Source organism: Astyanax mexicanus, chromosome 1 (genome assembly GCF_023375975.1).
Source record: "Astyanax mexicanus isolate ESR-SI-001 chromosome 1, AstMex3_surface, whole genome shotgun sequence".
NCBI lineage: Eukaryota > Metazoa > Chordata > Actinopteri > Characiformes > Acestrorhamphidae > Astyanax > Astyanax mexicanus.
The window spans coordinates 117,772,727-117,792,500 of record NC_064408.1 but is presented as its reverse complement, the minus strand read 5'-3'; the positions used below and the strand labels follow the sequence as shown (position 1 = coordinate 117,792,500).

The following is a 19,774-nucleotide window of genomic DNA, read 5'->3' as shown; positions in this document are numbered from 1 at the left end:
ATCGTCGCTTTGCGGAACACCCGTGGAGTGGCACCTCTATTTGAGATGATAAGCCTGACAGAACCTCGCTTCAAGGGTGTTAAGCTTTGGCTCTTTTTCCTCCATCACCTAAAAGCCTGTTTCAGGATCACAGGGAGAAAACTACTTCATAAACAACCCTTCATCCTGCTGCGGCTGGCTGCTGTCTTGGACCGGGTACTGAATTTCACTTCCCAGAAACCACCGACTGGATCGTATCGGTTCTGCTGAGCACCGGAACTCCTCAGCCTGTCAGAAATGTGACAGATTTTTGGTTACGTAACGAAGTAGACACATCTAGAGCTCAGAAATATTACTGTCATTTTCACGCGCCGTCTGACGTGCAGAGCAAAGAGAGAGGAGACAGAGTTCCAGTGCTTTCAGACCTGGAAGAGAATGATTAATGCATCGTGGTTGGTGTAGCGTAGTGGGTAACACTGTCACAATCCCAATGGCAAACTCGGACGGGCAAGCTCTCCACACTACACCGGAAGAGGAGGAAAAGAGGCGCAGACTAAAGCAGTTTTCACTAAATATTGATTCTTTGGTTCTTATTTATTTTTTTTATGTTTGCGATACATTATGTGGTGACAAATATGGATATATATATATATATATATATATATATATATATATATATATACATACATATATATTGAAACAAACAAGACTCGCTCCCCCAATTTGAAACTAAAGTCACTGCTTCATTACTCCACTTGGTGGCGCTACTCTAATGAATATACTAAACTTCTGGTAAAGATTATTGTTTTTTTTTTAATTCTGTAAAACTAATTCCTGGTATTTGCTTATTTAGGAGTATTTTATCTTCAGTATCACAGATGCTGGGAAGTAAGTGTGACTTAGTGAGAGAAAGTGAATGCGGGAGAGGGACAGACAAGTTGGCGAGAGAGTGAATGAGGGGGAGAGATGGCACAAATTGGTGAGAGGTGGCGTGAATGCGAGAATGAGAGACAGCGCAAGTTAGCGAGAGACAGTGAGAGAGGGAGAGACAGCGTGAGTTAGTGTGAGTGAGAGAGAGGGAGAGACAGTGCTAGTTATTGAGAGACAGCGAGTGAGAAAAGGAGAGACGGCGCGAGTGAGACAGAGCAAGTGAGATGGAAAGACAGCGTGAGTTAGCGTGAGTGAGAGAATGAGAAACAGTGCAAGTCTCTCAAGTCTGAGGGAGAGGAGAGACAGTGCAAGTTAGCGAGAGACAGTGAGGGAGAGACAGCTTGAGAGAGATAAGGAGAGACTGTGAGTTAGTTTGAGTGGGAAAAAAAAGGGAGAGACAGCGAGTGAGAAAAGGTATTAGCAAAAGACAGAGTGAGAAAAGGAGAGACAGCGCAAGTGAGACGGAGCAAGTGAGATGGAGAGACAGCGTGAGTTAGTGTGAGTGAGAGAGAGGGAGAGACAGCGCGAGGTAGTGTGAGCGAGAGAGAGGGAGAGACAGCGCTAGTTATTGAGAGACATTGTGAATTAGCAGACAGCGAGTGAGAAAACGAGAGACAGCGTGAGTTAGTGAGAGATAGCACGAGATAGAGAGAAGAAGAGACAGCTTGAGGGATAGAAAGCAAGAGACCGCCCCAGTTAGCGAGAAAGTTAGCGAGTGAGTGAGATTGAGAGACAGCGTGAGTGAGAGAAGGAGAGACAGCACAAGTGAGGGAGACGGAGAGACTGCGCGAGATACCAAGATACAGTGAGAGGGAGAGTGTAGGAGAGTGAGAGACAGTGTGAGTTAGCGAGAAACCGAGCGAGGGTGAGACAGCGTTTGAGAGAGAGCGAGAGACGGAGCGAGTAAAAGGGAGCGAGAGACGGAGCGAGTGTGAGACAGCGATTGAGAGAGAGCGAGAGACGGAGCGAGTGAGCGAGAAGAGGGAGAGAAAGCACGAGTTAGTGAGAGATATGTGAGACAGGGATTGTGAGAGATATGTAAGACAGGGAATAAGAGAGAGGAAGCGAGTGAGCGAGAGGAAGAGAAAGCGCGAGTTATTGAGAGACAGCGCAAGTGGGGGAGCGAGAGATGGCGTGAGAGCGAGAGAGCGCCTGAGATTTTATCCCAGCAGCGGTGTGTCGACAATTTGTATGAATGCCGTGAACATCACCATGTTTTTGTGCTTGCTCTCTGATCATTTAACTCACTGAAGTATCGAAAATGGGCATACCTTTTTTATTTTTATTTTTTCTCGACCTTTAGGTATTTCTAAGTATTGTGACATTTTGGTCTGTGCCAATTTGATATTGAATTTCAATACCCAGCCCTAGTTATCATGGGTAATATATTGTGATATCGTATCCTGAGGTGCTGTGATTCCCAAATCCTGTACAGTAGATGTTGATTCTGTGGATTTGATTGGTTTTGAGAGCATCAGAAAGGTCAGGTTCTGTATGTATGTGTGTTCATCAGTTCATCCTAAGATATCAGACGGAGCACAGTCTCGCTGCTCCACAGCCAAATGCCACTTTTTATCTGACTTTTTGTTTCTTAAGTGTGGCAGTGTTTTAATGCTTCTTTTTATTGCTCTGAAGAGAAGCTATTAATCCAAGCTTGGTGCCATTATGCTTCCTTAAATTGTGCTTGACTCGGCAACTGTGGCAATTTTTATTGTTTAGTGGCTCTGAAACCATTCAAATATGGAGTTATTCAGCTAGAGAATGGCATTCTTTTAACATTATTATTTTTTCTGACACTGGAAACTGCTTTCACTGAAATAAAATGTGGAAAATGGGAACAGTATGTATACCGGGATTTATTGGAGTCATTATTGTAGGTAATGGAGGAATCAGCAGGTATTTGTGAATCAGGTATCTGTTCTGGAAAGGAAAAAAACAATGGGGGAAAAAAAGGTAAAGTTTAGCAAAGTCAAATTGCATTGGAGGCTTCTGTAAAGCTGATTGTCCACTATTTATGTAGTACATTTTAGTAGTAATAACAGTCTACTGTATATATGTAAATATATATATATATATTATGTTGGTATTGTAGATAAAACGTGCTGGGAGACATTTATTACACTCTGCAACTGTATAAGCACAAAATCTCAATCTTACCTTGTGGGGCTTTAAAATTAAAACTCTGTTTTTACACATAGTACTTCTAAGTAGTTATTCGGACTCCCCCTTTTTAAAGTTGTGGTAGGTCGACTGATTTGACTGAGCATGAATATTTTGTAAGCCTGTTAAAAGCGCTGTACTTGGGAATGCTGGGGGAGAACGGAGTTGGGCTATTTGACAAAAGTTTTCCTTATGTTTCTACACACTGGATTTCTCCTTTAAGGGTTAATGATGTTTATTCCCTTTAAGAAAGCTAATAAATATCACTTGGGGGTAATTTTATTCCTGCAGCACACTTACTTTTAAGGAAATTCTATGGGCAATCTTAAGGGAAATACTTCACTTAAGTTTTGTGTGTTTTATGCAACTGGGCGCAGTTTCTTAGACTGACTGTTAATCTTTGTCTTTGATTAAATAAAGTGTCAGTGGTGAATCCACATTGGAAATATCGTATTTTTCCCACTTTAAGGCACACTTAAAAAAAACTTTAATCGCGAGTGCACCCTATAATATGGTGCTCCTTGTGTATGAATTCTACCAGTCTGGTATTAAGGAGCAGTAAAGCCTCTCCACTGAAGTACAGCTTTATACGGTTGAGTTTCAGTGAAGTTTCTCCAGCACAGAGACTGGAACAGCATTAACATTAGCCGCTAACCACAGTGCTAGATCTTTCACCCTTCAGAGGTGAGAATATCGGACTGTAGTCTGCGTGTTTACTGTGTGAAAACAAGATATGTGGGATGAATCCTCAGTTTAGCACCGTCGCGTGAAATTTACTAGTGCTAAGCTGTTGAAAATATTGTAAATCTAAGCTTGCTGTAAATAAACGGAAACGCTTTACTCACCCAAATGAACAGTTTTCAGGAGAGAAATCTGTGTAGATTACTGTCACATACTGTTATTTCTTAAAACGAGCCTTATAATCTGGTAAAATCTAGACTACATTTAAATACATTAGTTTAAATCTAGCCTAAGGTTTAATCTGAGTGTGAGAAACTGACTGGGGGTTAAATATTCACTTTTTACAGCTTAAATAATGTATTTTCTTTCTCTTCTTGCTTATTTAAATGTGTTCACATTGAAAGACTAAAGTGACTCAAATTAGATTTTTTGCTTAGAGTGGTTTAGACTAACTTGATGGTTCATTTTCATAAATTTACGACTAAGTTTGCTCTTTTGTGACTAAAATCTTATAAAAATGAAATCCACATAGTAGCCGCATGAATTTACACTTGGTATTTAAGTGTCTCCGGTTAGTCAGAGTGAAATCAGATTGTAATTCCTTTCTCCAGTAGGACGCCTGTTCTCTCCTGCTGGTTTCTTGCAGGAGCTTTTGTGGAAAGCTGTGGCCTTTCCTGTCAGCACGTCTCCTGCACCGAGGCTTCCGTGTCGTGACAGGGGGCTACGACCTTCCTTATATGTTCACTTTATGAAAGCAGCATGCCTGCTCTGTCATGTGTCCTGTGTCATGTCTGCCCTTTGAGATCCTGTGTGACGTGGTGTCACAGTGTCACTCAACATCCTGCCAGTGTCCCCAGCGGCAGAAAGACACCTGGAACACGGCCAGCTTACATCTCAGCACAAGATGTACTGTGTTATTAACATGCGCACCTTGCAAGTAAGGATATGGCACATTCCAGTAATAAATGTAGCTCAGCAGAGCTATTCTAATCATAAATTTAGCTCAGCAGAGCTATTCTGATTAGCTATTTATACATTTACCTCAGCAGGACTATTCTAATCATGCATTTACCTCAGCAGAGCTATTCGAATCATAAATGTAGCTCAGCAGGTCTATTCTAATCATATTTTTTTTCCTCAGCAGAGCTAGTCTAATCATACAATTTACTACAGCAGAGCTAATCTAATCATACAATTCCCTTTGCAGTGCTATTTTAACCATAAATTTACCTCAGCAGAGGTATTCTTATAATGAATTTCCCTCAGCAAAGCTAGTCTAATGATATAATTCCCACTGCAGTGCTGTTCTACTCATACATTTACCTCAGCAGAGCTTTTCTGATCATAAATGTAGCTCAGCAGAGGTATTCTCATAGTTTATTTCCCTCAGCAAAGCTAGTCTAATGATACAATTCCCACTGCAGTGCTATCCTAATAATAAATTTACCTCAGCAGAGCTATTTTAATCATGCATTTAGCTCCGCAGAACAAGTCTAATCGTACATTAACCTTAGCTGAGCCGAGCTATTCTACTCATACATTTACCTCAGCAATTTTTTTCTCTTCATGCATTTACTTCTGCAGATCTATTCTATCATGAATTTCCCTCATCAGAGCTATTCTGATCCTTCTGATCATAAATGTAGCACAGCAGAGCTATTGTTATGACTTTTCATCAACAAAGCTAGTCTAATCATACAATTCCCTCTGCATTGCTATTCTAATAAATTTACCACAACAGAGTTGGCTGAACTAACTTTACCATCTTAGCCCTGTACATTGTGTATAATTCATGTGTAACAGGTTGTGAACACTTAAGCGTAATATATGACTCTAAAAACTTGGGTAATTTATGCGTGTAGAGCATAAACATGAACTTAAACCTGCCGTTTGTACTTGTCAGTCCCCCTGTAGTCTGTATCTCTTTGTCTGTTGCTGAAAGGTTCTTGATGGTGTTACATCTTTCTCTACAGAGACTAGACCAGCTTTGTGTGTGAATTTGCACAACTGTTTCAACAATGGGTGCAATATAAAAAATAGCCCATATGTGTTTGTTAGACTATGTTTCCACAAACATTGGGTGAGCTTTGGCTGTTTTGTGTTATTGGGCAATTTGTTCAATTTTATGTTTTGTGTGATAAACCCAGAACAGAGGCCTTCGCTGTAATTTATCACTAATATGATCAGTTCTCCAGAAGACTCAACAACTGTGCAATTAGTGAACAAGAGTTGAACCAATTAGAGAAGCCTGTAAACAACAACCAGAGACTGAGCCAGTCAGCTCTTATGCCTTTATTTTATTGATTTCTGCATTGTTTGGTGTTCTTTTATCTTTTCTTGTTTTTTTTTTTTTGGTGGGCCATTTTAAATAACAGGACTCTAAGTGTTTATAGCCTTCTACTGTTCTGCTGTTTCCTTGTATCTGCTCTACTCTTTCCACAACTCAAAATATCTTGCTTATATTGTATGAACCTTGACTCCTATAACAAGTAAGGAGTTTTACCAGATCTCTTTGTGACGTAAGTTGAACAAACATCCTCTAGTGTTGGGAGATATTGTAGAAAAAATAATGATTTGATATTCTTCAGATATATCAACGTTTCTCGATTAGGATTTTAAAATGTTGACATTTTGTAAATAATTGATCATTCAGATTTATATTTTTTATTGGTAAATATGCCAAGAAAATTAACAAAAAACAGCACACTTTACAGCAATATTTCTTTTACATTTATTTTTAAGGGAGCTAAAACTGTGCAAGAACAATAAAGCTTAAATGAAATCAATATAAAAAAAAAAGTTTAGTTTAGCTATTTGTTTTCTATAGCAGGCAGCTTCTTAAACCATACACACATCTTTTATATTGAACAAGGTTAAAACATGGTTCCTGCAGGTCCTTAAAAAGTCTCAAAATGTCTTAAATTAAAATCCGAGTAATTAAGGTCTTCAATTATCTTAAATTTACTGTTTATTTGCTGTAGGTATTACATTTTCAGACTGCATTTAATGCCAGTGGGAAAGCACATGCTAACTTTAGCGGTGAGTTAGCTAACATTACCAAAAAGAAGACTAAGGTTACCAGAGAGCTAGCTAACATACTAACATTAGCAGCGAGTTATGTAGCTACATTACTGAGGAGAGAACAGAGTTTAGCAACGTGCTAGCTAACATTAGCACTGAGCTAGCTAAAATACTAACATTAGCAGCGAGTTATGTAGCTACATTACTGAGGAGAGAACTAAGGTTAGCGGAAAGCTAGTTAATGTTAGCAGTGAGCTAGCTAACATACTAACATTAGCAGCGAGTTATGTAGCTACATTACTGAGGAGAGAACTAAGTTTAGCAGAGAGCTAGCTAACATTAGCACTGAGCTTGCTAAAATACTAACATTAGCAGCAAGTTATGTAGCTACATTACTGGAGTGAGAACTAAGTTTAGCGGAGAGCTAGCTAACATTAGCAGCAAGTTATGTAGCTACATTACTGAGGAGAGAACTAAGTTTAGCAGAGAGCTAGCTAACATTAGCACTGAGCTAGCTAAAATACTAACATTAGCAGCGAGTTATGTAGCTACATTTACTGAGGAGAAAACTAAGTTTAGCAGAGAGCTAGCTAACATTAGCACTGAGCTAGCTAAAATACTAACATTAGCAGCAAGTTATGTAGCTACATTACTGGAGTGAGAACTAAGTTTAGCAGAGAGCTAGCTAACAGCAGTGAGCTAGCTAACATACTAACAGTAGCAGCGAGTTATGTAGCTACATTACTGAGGAGAGAACTAAGTTTAGCAGAGAGCTAGCTAACATTAGCACTGAGCTCGCTAAAATACTAACATTAGCAGCGAGTTATGTAGCTACATTACCGAGGAGAGAACTAAGTTTAGCGGAGAGCTAGCTAACATTAGCAGCAAGTTATGTAGCTACATTACCGAGGAGAGAACTAAGTTTAGCGGAGAGCTAGCTAACATTAGCAGCGAGTTATGTAGCTACATTACCGAGGAGAGAACTAAGTTTAGCGGAGAGCTAGCTAACATTAGCAGCAAGTTATGTAGCTACATTACCGAGGAGAGAACTAAGTTTAGCGGAGAGCTAGCTAACATTAGCAGCGAGTTATGTAGCTACATTACCGAGGAGAGAACTAAGTTTAGCGGAGAGCTAGCTAACATTAGCAGCAAGTTATGTAGCTACATTACCGAGGAGAGAACTAAGTTTAGCGGAGAGCTAGCTAACATTAGCAGCAAGTTATGTAGCTACATTACCGAGGAGAGAACTAAGTTTAGCGGAGAGCTAGCTAACATTAGCAGCAAGTTATGTAGCTACATTACCGAGGAGAGAACTAAGTTTAGCGGAGAGCTAGCTAACATTAGCAGCAAGTTATGTAGCTACATTACCGAGGAGAGAACTAAGTTTAGCGGAGAGCTAGCTAACATTAGCAGCGAGTTATGTAGCTACATTACTGAGGAGAGAACTAAGGTTAGCGGAAAGCTAGCTAACATTAGCAGCAAGTTATGTAGCTACATTACCGAGGAGAGAACTAAGTTTAGCGGAGAGCTAGCTAACATTAGCAGCAAGTTATGTAGCTACATTACCGAGGAGAGAACTAAGTTTAGCGGAGAGCTAGCTAACATTAGCAGCGAGTTATGTAGCTACATTACTGAGGAGAGAACTAAGGTTAGCGGAAAGCTAGTTAATGTTAGCAGTGAGCTAGCTAACATACTAACATTAGCAGCGAGTTATGTAGCTACATTACTGGAGTTAGAACTAAGGTTAGCAGAGAGCTAGCTAACGTAGTACCATTAGCAGCGAGCTAGCTAACATGCTAATTTAATAACAATAGAGGCAGTCTTGTAACTACTACCTGTATATAAAATGCTTTAAAACTGTAATTCTTTTTTTGTATTAAATTGATTTAGAGAAGTACTGAAAAATCGAAGTTTTGACTGAAATATATATGAAATATATAAAATACATTTTGGCCGTGTTATAACCATTGCTACGATTAACCTTCTAGCACCATGTTCACCACACAAGAAAACTGAAAAACTTTGCAAGAGTTGGACCAATTAGAAAGAGCCTGTGAACAACCACCAGAGTGCAATAACAAGAAATAGTCATCTCTTCATGCCTTTATTTTATTAATTCACAGCTTGTTTGATTCTCTTTCATCTTGTTTTGTTTATTTTTGTTGATATTGGTTTAAAAATCTTGGGTTTTCATGGTTTTCTACTGTTGCTGTTGCAGCTCTCAGAAATAATAAATCTCTCCATATGTATTTTTGTCTAAATCTTGTCTCTCCTGCTGTAGGTGAGGAATCTCACTAGCTCTCTTTCTCTCTCTGACGTGGATGAAGTAGACATCCTCATTTTGAATGGTGATGAGACACCGCATCGGCCATTAAATTTGGAGGAAGGAGGCCTCACTGCCACATTTACGTCTCCACTGCACTGGCATATTAAAATGAAAGCTTCTGAGAGGTGTCTGGAGTGGCATACCAATAAGCAGATTCCTCGCTGTCCTAGAACTCTGGTTATGTAATGTGTAAAGTTTGGGCATTGGTATTGAGTCCACGTTACTGGTACGGGGGTAGTTTTGCCATCCCAATGCGTGCATAAGTAAGAGTCACGTCACAGGATGTGCAATGTCACATAAGGAAAATAAGAAGTGTGTACCAATCGCATATTGATTGCTATTTAATCATCCTAACTAGTCTTAACTATGGATAAAAGTGTCAAGGTTGAGTTTACACTAGTGCTATCCATATTGCTAGAGGTGCTGTGGAGCACTATTTAGAACAGAACTTCAGAAGTAGCATACTGGCACAGCTCGCTTACTAACACTAGCCAGTTAGCGTAACAAGCTAACACACTGGAGTGACCGTACCTCAACTCTGTGGAGTCAAACGCTTGTCTCACTCTGTCCTGCCTTGAGAGAAATGAGAATAGCACTTTATCTGAGCAGCTCCTGCTGCTGTTCTTCACTGTATGAGTGTTTATATCCAAGTAAAATAGAAAAACAGCAGCAAACAACAATTATTCACTCAGAAAAGTGACAAATGGAATTGTTCAATCAATCTACAGCTTGGGAAAAAGTTCTTCTTGTTCCCAGATTTGGTCAGATTTGGTGCAGAATTAATTATTCAGCACAAGTGATAAAACTCCCCAAAACTCTGGATACTTTCTGTCGTACTGTCGCTTTAATGGATGATTACTTTAAATAAACGGCAAACACAGCATTGCACTATTATACTTTTGCAATATGAATATATCAATGTCATTATTCATCATTAATTTCTGTCACAATAAATCATCTAAAAAATAATCCAGACCTGGTTGACGAGTGAAAACATGTACGTTTCCTTTCTCCATATTTTGTAGTATCCATATTTGACGTTGACTTTTTTTTTTTTTTAATATATAGATACTGTTACATAACTGTTCTCACCACTATCATTCAGCCCTGAGTGCTGCATTCTCCTGTCCATTACTGTTCCTGCTGCTGTTCGTGTTTTGCACTTTAGTTCTTGATATATTCACATTTGCACTTTGATGTAGTTTTGATGTGTTGTCTAGTGCTAAATTGCCCCATACTTTTAAAGTGATATCTTTCTATACTGTGTACTTTTATATGGTTGAAACTTAAATGAGAAGCCCCAAGAACTTCATTTTGAGTTGGTGTATTAATTTGTAGTGTATTTGTATGGTCATTTCACAGGGTGGCCGTTAAGAATCCACACTAAAATCATGTTTTATTTTATTTGACACCTTTTTAATGGCTCTCGCGGAGCTTTTTAACTGTCGCGCGGAGCTTTTTAACTGTCTCGTGGAGCTCAGCTACTGTCTCGCGGAGCTTTTTAACTGTCTCGCGGAGCTCAGCTACTGTCTCGCGGAGCTCAGCTACTGTCTCGTGGAGCTCAGCTACTGTCTCGCGGAGCTCAGCTACTGTCTCGCGGAGCTTTTTAACTGTACCCCGGAGCTCATACTGTCTCGCGGAGCTCACCTACTGTCCTGCGGAGCTCTTTAACCCTTTAGTGCAGATCCATTTTTTTGCTCATTTTCTTGCGATTTGCACTACTATGCTATCACACTGGATATCTTAAGTTTTACATATAGCACAATGACCATTCGGGGCTTAAACTGAAGTAGACACTTGGGACAAAACAGTAATTCACTTCCAAGAGGGAATTTTCATTATTTAGGTTCTATTTGAGAACATCAAATGCAGAGGAAAATGTAAAAAAAAAACAAAGCGCCTGTTATATTTGGAGTTAGTGTGTAGTTTAGTTTATAGTGTGTTCATGGATGTTGGTGATGAATAGCCAATCAGTCTCTACGTTTTCTGGTTTATTAGGGTCTTGACAAACAAATTACAAAATTTAAAAACATTTATATGAAAGCACTGAGAAATTACACTGCATTATATAAGGTGTCCACCAGGCGTCTCCAAAGGCTTCAAAACCTCTCCAGAGCGCCCCAGTCTAACACAGAGGTAAATCTGTCTCTATAAAACAACATTTTAATATTTTTTTTGTTTCTTTGTGATAAAATAAAGTAATGTAAATCCATCTCAGAGTAATATTAATATTTTTTTGATAAAATCACATGTTTGCGCGCTGTGTGTGCTATGGAGTTTGGCATTTGGAGTGTTTTTTTTTTTTTTGGTGACAGCGCAACAGGTGCTGACTGTTTGGCATGCTCCTCCCCCAGCCATTAGGAGACCAATCAGGGCAAATTACATATCAGTGTTTTCGTCCAAGGGTGAACTATTGGTTGAAATAGGTGTCAATCACTTTTGGAGAAAGGCTATGACCTGATTTGATTGGACAGCCCTGAACACCAGCACGATCCAGCGCTCACGCCATTGTTTCAAAAGACGATCACTCAAGAAAAGTAGTGGTTTGTGGACCAATAAAAAACACAGAATCTAGAAAAGGACATCCTTAGCTTTGTATTCACGTACAACTTTACGTGAAAACATTACATTGTGTGGTCGCTAGGAGCTTGAGAAGATTCTGTTGCGGTTGCGCTGAAAATAAATGCGTGTTTGTGAGGAGGAGTGAGCGGGCGAATAAAGGACTTTATGGATATTTTACCTGCAGTTAAGTGCTGTATGGTGGATGCTATGATAGTAAGTGAATTTTCTATAATAAAATCTGATGCTGATTTTACATACTAATAATATTTTATAAGGCAATTTTGTTGGAGAGGCGTGTTCCCCATGTAAACAATGTGAAAAAACAGGCTGTTTTCAGTTGGAGGTTTCTGGCCACTGGTTTTATGTAGATGGCTGTAAAATTGCATGCAGGCAGTTAAAGTAGTACTAAAAAATATGAGTTGGTTAGTTTGTCTGTGTGTTTAGAATATTTGACGCTTTTAAGCATTCTAATTTACATAGTCAGGACGGGCCCGTCAGAAGAGGGCGCTTCTGCAGTAAGAGGTTAAAGAGCTCAGCAGGACAGTAGCTGAGCTCTGTGAGACAGTTAAAAAGCTCTGCGGGACAGTAGGTGAGTGTTACAAGACAGCAGCAACAGGACAGGGAAAGTTTCTGCTCTTACTGCCTCTCCCTATTAGGCTACAGAGAGACATGTAGTGTCGTGTTACAGTGTTTGTTGTTGCGCTGCTAAAGTATGAAGAATGAAGAAAAAGAAATCCAACCGATTTGAAAGAATCGGAAAAAAATCAAATCGTGACACCAAGAATCGATTCTGAATCGAATTGTGGGATTCCCAAAGATTCATAGCCCTACTATCAGCTAGCAGTTCTTCACAAGTACCTTGTTTTAACACAGCAAAAAATGCAGACTACAGTCCAGTATACTCGACTCTGAACGTCAGAAGAACTAGCGTTGCGATTTAGCAGCTGATGCTGCTCCAGCCTTAGTGCTGGAGAAACTTGAAAACTCACCCTTATAGCTCTGTACATCAGCAGAGTGCCTTTACTTCTACTTAATACCTGACTGGTAGAATTCATACATAAGGCGCACTGATGATATTTGGATAAATTTAAGAATTTTAAGTGCGCATTATAGTCTAAAACATATGGTACTAAAAAAGCCCTTAGTTGCTGCCCTACCTTAGTGGCCAATGCAGTTCTCTCCAAGTGGACTGTTGTTTCCGGTTGAGAGTACGCTGTGCGTGATTGGCTGCCGCTTCTCGCCGCTGTGTGTTGGTTGAGTGCTGACTGTAATGGATTGTTGATGTAGTGTTGACTGTAAATCGTCCTCTGCAGTCTAGAAACACACTGTGTTTTAGATTTAGAAGACCTCTTTTGCTATACTGTATACGTTTTATATGGCTGAAGCCTCTTGAACTTCATCTTGAATTTGTGGGATTAATTAGAAGTTTATTTTTTCAGCTTCTCTGTATGGTCATCTCGCAGCGTGGCTGTATTGAATCCACACTAAAATCATGCTTCATGCTGTTCTACACCTAAAAATATAGTGCCCAATCAGACTAAGGGCACAGCGTGCAGCGCCCCGGCTAGATTTGACTGCGTGTCAAGGAGGCCGCGGAGCTGTGAGCTTTATTCAGAGAGCAGCTCTCCCGCGGACAGCGTAATGAGACAGTGAGGGTAATTGTGTTTCCATTAACCCCAGGCCTCTCTCGGACTTCCATACAGCACCCCGAGTGCCAGCGCTGTGACCTGTTGCCATGCAGGGGAGTCCATTTCATTTTTTGGACCGAAAAATGGCAGCTCTGCGCTCGTCCATTTGCAGATATGAACACATTCATGCACTGCTGCTCTTTTTACTCGCTGTTTAATCATCTGACCTGTTGAACCTGTGCTTTATTTCAGGACTGGTCTACCTTTTAAATATGAAAGGATTTTTCCCTGTCTGGCTTTTACCTCTTTTATAAAAGTGCTCTATGAAGGGATGCACTGAAATGAACATTTTGGGCTGAAACTAATCCAAGTGAAACATTTTGGCTATTTTTTTTTTCTTATTTCACCATTTGAATGAATTAAGTACCCTTTACAAAGCAATTTAGTAGGTCTGCATAAAGGCAAGCACTTAGCGGTATGATATGTATTGTGATTTGTTTCTATACTATTAGAGGAAAAATGTCGTAGTCACATGAACACACCAGAACTACACACATGAGAACTAGCAATGCCATGCCAGAGAATCTCTATAGAGGAGAATACGCACTTAAAGTGAGTCCAACATGAACAGGTTCATAGAAAGCAACTCAGCAAAATCAGAGTTTATAAATGTCTGAGTCTGTTCTATACTGAAATATGTACTTATGTCCTCAATACAGAACTACATCAAACGTTATATGCTTTTTAAACATGCTCTACTTGTATCTCCAGGATCAGTGTAAAACTTGATTTCTGTAGATACACTAAAATATACTGGCACGCTTTCTAGGCTTTTGTTTTTGTTAAATACATTTTTCTTAGGCCTGTAACGATTATAATTTTTTGTGGACAATATATTGTCCCAGAAATTATTGCGACACACGATATTTTTGTAATTTTAAGACTATTAAATACCACAGACTTAATGATAACAGAACAGCATAAAAAAGTAATTATACACTTTTTAAAAACAGCAACATTGAATTAAACTTATTTAAAAAATTTTAAAGTTATTGAAGCATGACTGTCTAAAATACTGTTCACTGTTTTATATGTGAACAAACATACAAATTAACACAATAGACAATATATCTATTATTAAAAATTATTGAGGTCATGTTCATTTACTGTACGATAAATCGATATTGCAATTATTGTGACAGGCCTAATTATTTTACTTTCTAAAATGATAAAAAATACTAACAAGAACCAGTTTTTTTTTCTTCAGCTTTTAGCTCTTTTCACCCTGTTCATGGAGGACTCATTATAGGCTCCCTCTAGATTTTAAGTCATTTCAAGTTATAAAGGGAGGGGGAAGCGGCCAGACTCTCCATAAATGGCTTTGTAATGCAGGGTGTGTGTTTTGTACTCGTGGTTCTCTCTCTCTCACTTTCTTTGTAATTCCGTTGGCAGTATGTAGCCTCTGCTCCTGGCTCTCAGTCGCCGACTGAGTCAGATATCGAGCAAGCCAAGTGTTTGCCAGGTGTCTGCGACTGGTCTGTGATCAGTTGGTGACTGCTCTGCAAGCGTCTTTCAGTAGTTCACATTAGGTGACTGTGCGAACGCTGAGATCCCAGATTTGTGTCCGAGCAGAGTTTTTGTCGGCCATCAACGAAAAACTGATGGCGATTGAAAAACTTGGCTTAAATCGTGTAGTGTGAACTAGGGTTGTTTTAAAAAAAATCGATTCTTCGATTGAAAATTATCTTCATTTAAATGATTGAATATCAATTCATATAAACCCAAATTGATCTTTAAAATTGGCACATTTTTCCCCATATATGAGTTTTAACGTTTCGCGTTTTATCTCATGAGACCAGACTTTTTCAAGCACTACCCTCTGGCTGAGGTGAGCTGAAGCACAAGATTCGGCACCCAGAAGTCGCACTGCGGGAAGTTTCTGTACAAATCATACAAGTCATTGTCTACTGTATTTTCACTCATTCAGACTGGCTTTTCTCTCTTAACATTATTAATTTAGCTTGTTGTGTTTTTATTATCACTATGCTTATTATAGTATCACATCTGGGCTAGTGGGTCTGGGTAAATTTCACACTTTTGTTTGCAAATAAATACATTTATGAAGCATGTTACGTCCGAAGCCTGATTGGTGTTCTGGAAGCACGTTATATTTTACCCACACGTAAACATCTGAGTAAAGTGGTCAAAGTGGTCCAAACCTGTATAGAGATGTAAAAAAACACGCTGTCGCAATTAACTGAGCTACATTAAATAATAAAAAGAATGTAATACTAAAAACTAGTATTTTAATAATGGAAGTTAAAGTGTTCCTTATATAATTACATACATTTTATATTTAAACTTTTTTTTTCCGTATTCGAAAGACAAGCATCAAATTACATTTTTTACATTTATTATAATTTATTATAATAAATAGACATTTATTATAATTTCCCCCCCCCCAAAAAAAACAACCAACCAACCAGAAAAAAAACACACCACACACTATCAACCCCACCACCCATCCCCTATACCCAACTTAAGCTGGGGAGGTCATGTACAGATTTGGTTATCAATTCCACACACTAGGATGTGCAATAAAAATAATGCTGAAAGTTCACTCTTTACTTTAGTCTAAGGTGATGTTTTGCATATTTTCAAAGCGAGATAATACTGGGTTCCAAATTCTGTAAAAGTTTTTAGTAAACTACACATTTTTATTGTATTGTAATTTTTATTGTTTCCCTAAATTAATCGAATTGGGACCTTTTGAATCGGAATTAAATCAACTGTGAAACCAGTGAAGATGCCCATCCCTTAGTGTGAACCTGCAGGAGTGTAACACATCCAACAGTGTTGAGTAACCTCTCCTTTCCTAGTTTTTAATGGTTTCATCTGACCTTTCTGTTCTGTGTTTGGCAGGTGGTGCTAAAGATCATCAAGCACTACCATGAAGAGGGTCAGGGCAGTGAAGTGGTGCAGGGAGTCCTGCTGGGACTGGTGGTGGACGACCGGCTGGAGATCACCAACTGCTTCCCCTTCCCTCAGCACACCGAGGATGACGCCGACTTTGATGAAGGTAGGAGCACAAATCCCTCCATCCTCACCCCACCAACCCCCCCACTGTTCCGCACGCACGCTATCCTCATAATGAGCTGCACAAATGGAGTCTTTCTGTTACATCTTTAAATGTTAATTGCCTTTTTAACCTTTATATAACCAGGTAAGTCTCTGGAGACCCAGAGTCTCATTTTCAAGTGAGATTTCCCAGCATGCCCAGCAGCGTGCTCCTAATTTAAAACAAGGTGCTGCGTCTTTGTACGAGGTGCCGGTAGACTCCGCTGTCTGCTGCTATCTATAAAACATGATCGACGCTAGGCCAGTTATTAGTTATCATGATGTTGCTGTGATTAGTTCCCAGCATGCTGTCAGACTCGAGGGGTCAGTCCCTAACCTTGGCCCCCAGACTGCGAGAGGTGACCCCGCCAATACGCGCTGCTCGTTAGAGCCCGGCTGACCGAATGCCGTCCAACTCCGCTAACAAGCGTCTGTCTAGAAGTTGCAGCAGGAGCAAAAGGCCAAGCTGGAGATGGGAGCCCTGGGACTTATGTTTACTGAAGCACGGCATTATCTTGTCTTCTGTCTGTGAAGCCAGTTTGTTGCTTGTACCTGAGCCTGTCACCGTAGCTGTGACGGTTTATTTTATTGGACGATAAATTGTCCCTTAAATAATTAAAGATATTTATATTTATAAAAAAAAAGTATCTTATCTTATTAACTAGGGCTGTCGACAATAATGTGGTAACGCATGCAGTTAATCTGGAAACTTTAATATGCTGCTAAGATCAGGAGAAAGCTAGGCTTATAAAGGTGCAGAAAATTCACAGTTCGGTTCACACTGTGCTATAAAGCCGCCTCAGTCTCATAAAGTTCATTACGTTTTCGGTACGGTTGGTGGAAAAAATAATTCTGTATAGCCTCACCCTTAACTTCATAATAACAATGGAACTTCATTATAACCATGTTTTGTTTTACGCTCCTCTGTATGTTTATAAAAGTTTACAGTAGGCTCCAAACTAAAAAAAAAAACAATGTGGTTTTTAAAATTAGAAAGGTCTGCAACGATTAGTCGATATAATCGACCATATCGGTTGTTAAAACTTGTCAACTATAAATTTAATTGTCCACTAATCGTTCATTTGTAAAAGTACTGCGTTACACAAAGTGCTGGAGACAGAAGGGCAGTGGGAGATGGGTAAATGACTTGCTCAAACAGTTTAAATTCAACTCAGTGTGCGTTTCCAAAAGTGCCCAAACACAACAGATTACATATTACATACACGTTAAATTTAAATGCATTTTAAACCTCATGTTCAGCTGTTTATATTGTTTTTAGAGTTGGAGAATATGGCAGAAATAATTGTTAAATAATCGACTAATCGATAAAATAATAGTCAGATTAGTCAACTACCAAAACAATCATTTTAACAATTTCAGCCCTATTGAAAACACTTTAGTCTCATTCCACATCTAGAGGCTGCTTAAAAGCAGTGGGTTGAAGCTATTTTTATTAGTTCAGGTTATTGGTAGGTCTGGACGATGCTGCCAAATATGCATTTGCATGTTAAGCCCAATTTATACTTTTACATCATACCTACGGCGTAGGTAAGCATGTAAAACGCTTAGATGTGTTTCCACAAACATATCCCAAACCCGCCACTCAGCACAGACACCTTTGTCTTTGTTCTGTCTATTATGTTCATTGGTTCCACTAGTCTCTAGACTGACTGCCTGTACTGTGTATTCTGCTTGTGTTTGCGCAAACCGAACCGTAACCCCAGTGCCGTGACTGTTGGTAAAGAATACACGTACCATTTTACCCCTAGAGAACACCGTTTCGAATCCCGGTCATGCAGCTTGCCATCAGCTGCCAGAGCTCTGAGAGAGCATGATTGGTCTTGCTCTCTCTCTCTGGGTGTGTACAGTAGATGGCACACTTTCCCCTTATCACTGTACAAAGGGTGATGTCGATCAGCACAAGGCTGCATCTGTGAGCTGATGTATCAGAACCGAGTTGTTGCGCTTTCTTCCGAGCGTTAGTGCTGTGATGCTACTCGACGGTGGCTGACTTCATGTGCTAGTCTTCACTCTCTGTGTTGTGGCAACACTAGTGATTGGGGAAACAATCAGCATAGCGAAATTGGAAGAAAATGGGAAAAATTAGAAATAAAAATGAAGAGAAATAGCTCAGACTGCCCCACTCTGCCTAATAACTCCCCGTGACCTTCTGTCCACCCCTACTTGATTGCTGGCTACATTTAATTGGCGTCCAGATAGTGTGCATCTGTCTGTAGGAATAAAATTGGATCTGCTCCTGGATCTGCAGTCTCTCCTTCCCCTGATTTAAAGCTATCATTCTGGATTCTCTCTGTAGTCATAAGTTGTGAGCGGTCAGGCTGCAGCTTGCCCCGGCGCTCTTTTTAGCGCTCTATCACTCTTAAGCTCGGTTTCACTGACCGCTTTCTGCTGAGCCAGTCATCTCGCCCTGTGACAGCTCATCGCTCGCAGGAAGCTCATGCAGCCGGGGATAATTTAGCTCTTCCTCTCTCTCTCTCTCTCTCTCTCTCTCTCTCTCTCTCTCTCTCTGCCTCTCCTGCTCCTTTCCCCTCGGTGCATGATGGCAGATGTGAGGGGAATAAGTGGACGTTCTTATTGTTGTGAGTATGCTGCCTGGCGTAAGAGAAATGCCCTCCTGCTCGTTGCCCTTCACTTCCCATCTGTCTTGAGCTGCTGTTCCCCCGCTCTCTCAGAAGGGGACAGTGTTGCACTTCCAATCCACAGCTTCCACTTCAGCGTGGAGGCTGTGCAGGTGAGCCAGCCAGCCGAGCAGCCAGCCAGGCAGCAAGCTGAGCGGAAAAGAAGGGGAGGACACATCGCTGGCAGACTGACCTGGGAGCAGTTGGAGTGCAGATTTATTACAGAAGACCTCATCCCAGTCCTAGCGAGTGCATCGCGCAGAACCAATGTACTAAACAGGCAATTTGCAGAGAAGGCTCTGCGAGCGCATTAGCCTGGTCATCGACCCCTAACTGGCATCAAGATGCCCATGATCGTCTTCAGCTTTGCTGATTGATTGGGGTCCCGGGTCACAGAGTGTCAGGGATGGAGAGAAGAAGAAGGAAAAGAAGTATATGAGTGAGTAAGAATAGTAAGAATATGGGAAAACGTCTGTGTTCAGAAAGAGGAGTTGTCTTGTATTGAGAAATTTCAGGCAAGTTTATTACTACTACTAATACTAGTACTTCTTCTGCTGTTTTAAAAAATTAACCTGTTGCATTGGTTCCCACCTGTGTGGAGTTTAGGAATGGGACAAAATATTAATGCAATATTTTACGTTGTTTTACTGTATTTTTCGCACTATAAGGCACACTTAAAATCCTTTTATTTCTTCCAAAATGGTCAGTGTGCCTTATAATCCAGTGAGCCT

At 40.0% G+C, this 19,774-nt stretch overlaps 1 protein-coding gene across 1 annotated transcript in view; it reads left to right on the top strand.

Moving 5' to 3' along the window:
- Nucleotides 1–19,774, top strand: part of eif3ha (eukaryotic translation initiation factor 3, subunit H, a) — a 109,784-nt gene that overhangs the window by 8,437 nt on the left and 81,573 nt on the right. The window contains exon 2 of the mRNA XM_022679881.2: nucleotides 16,210–16,366. Coding sequence (XP_022535602.2) covers nucleotides 16,210–16,366 — 157 coding nt within the window. The remainder of the gene's footprint in view (nucleotides 1–16,209; nucleotides 16,367–19,774) is intronic.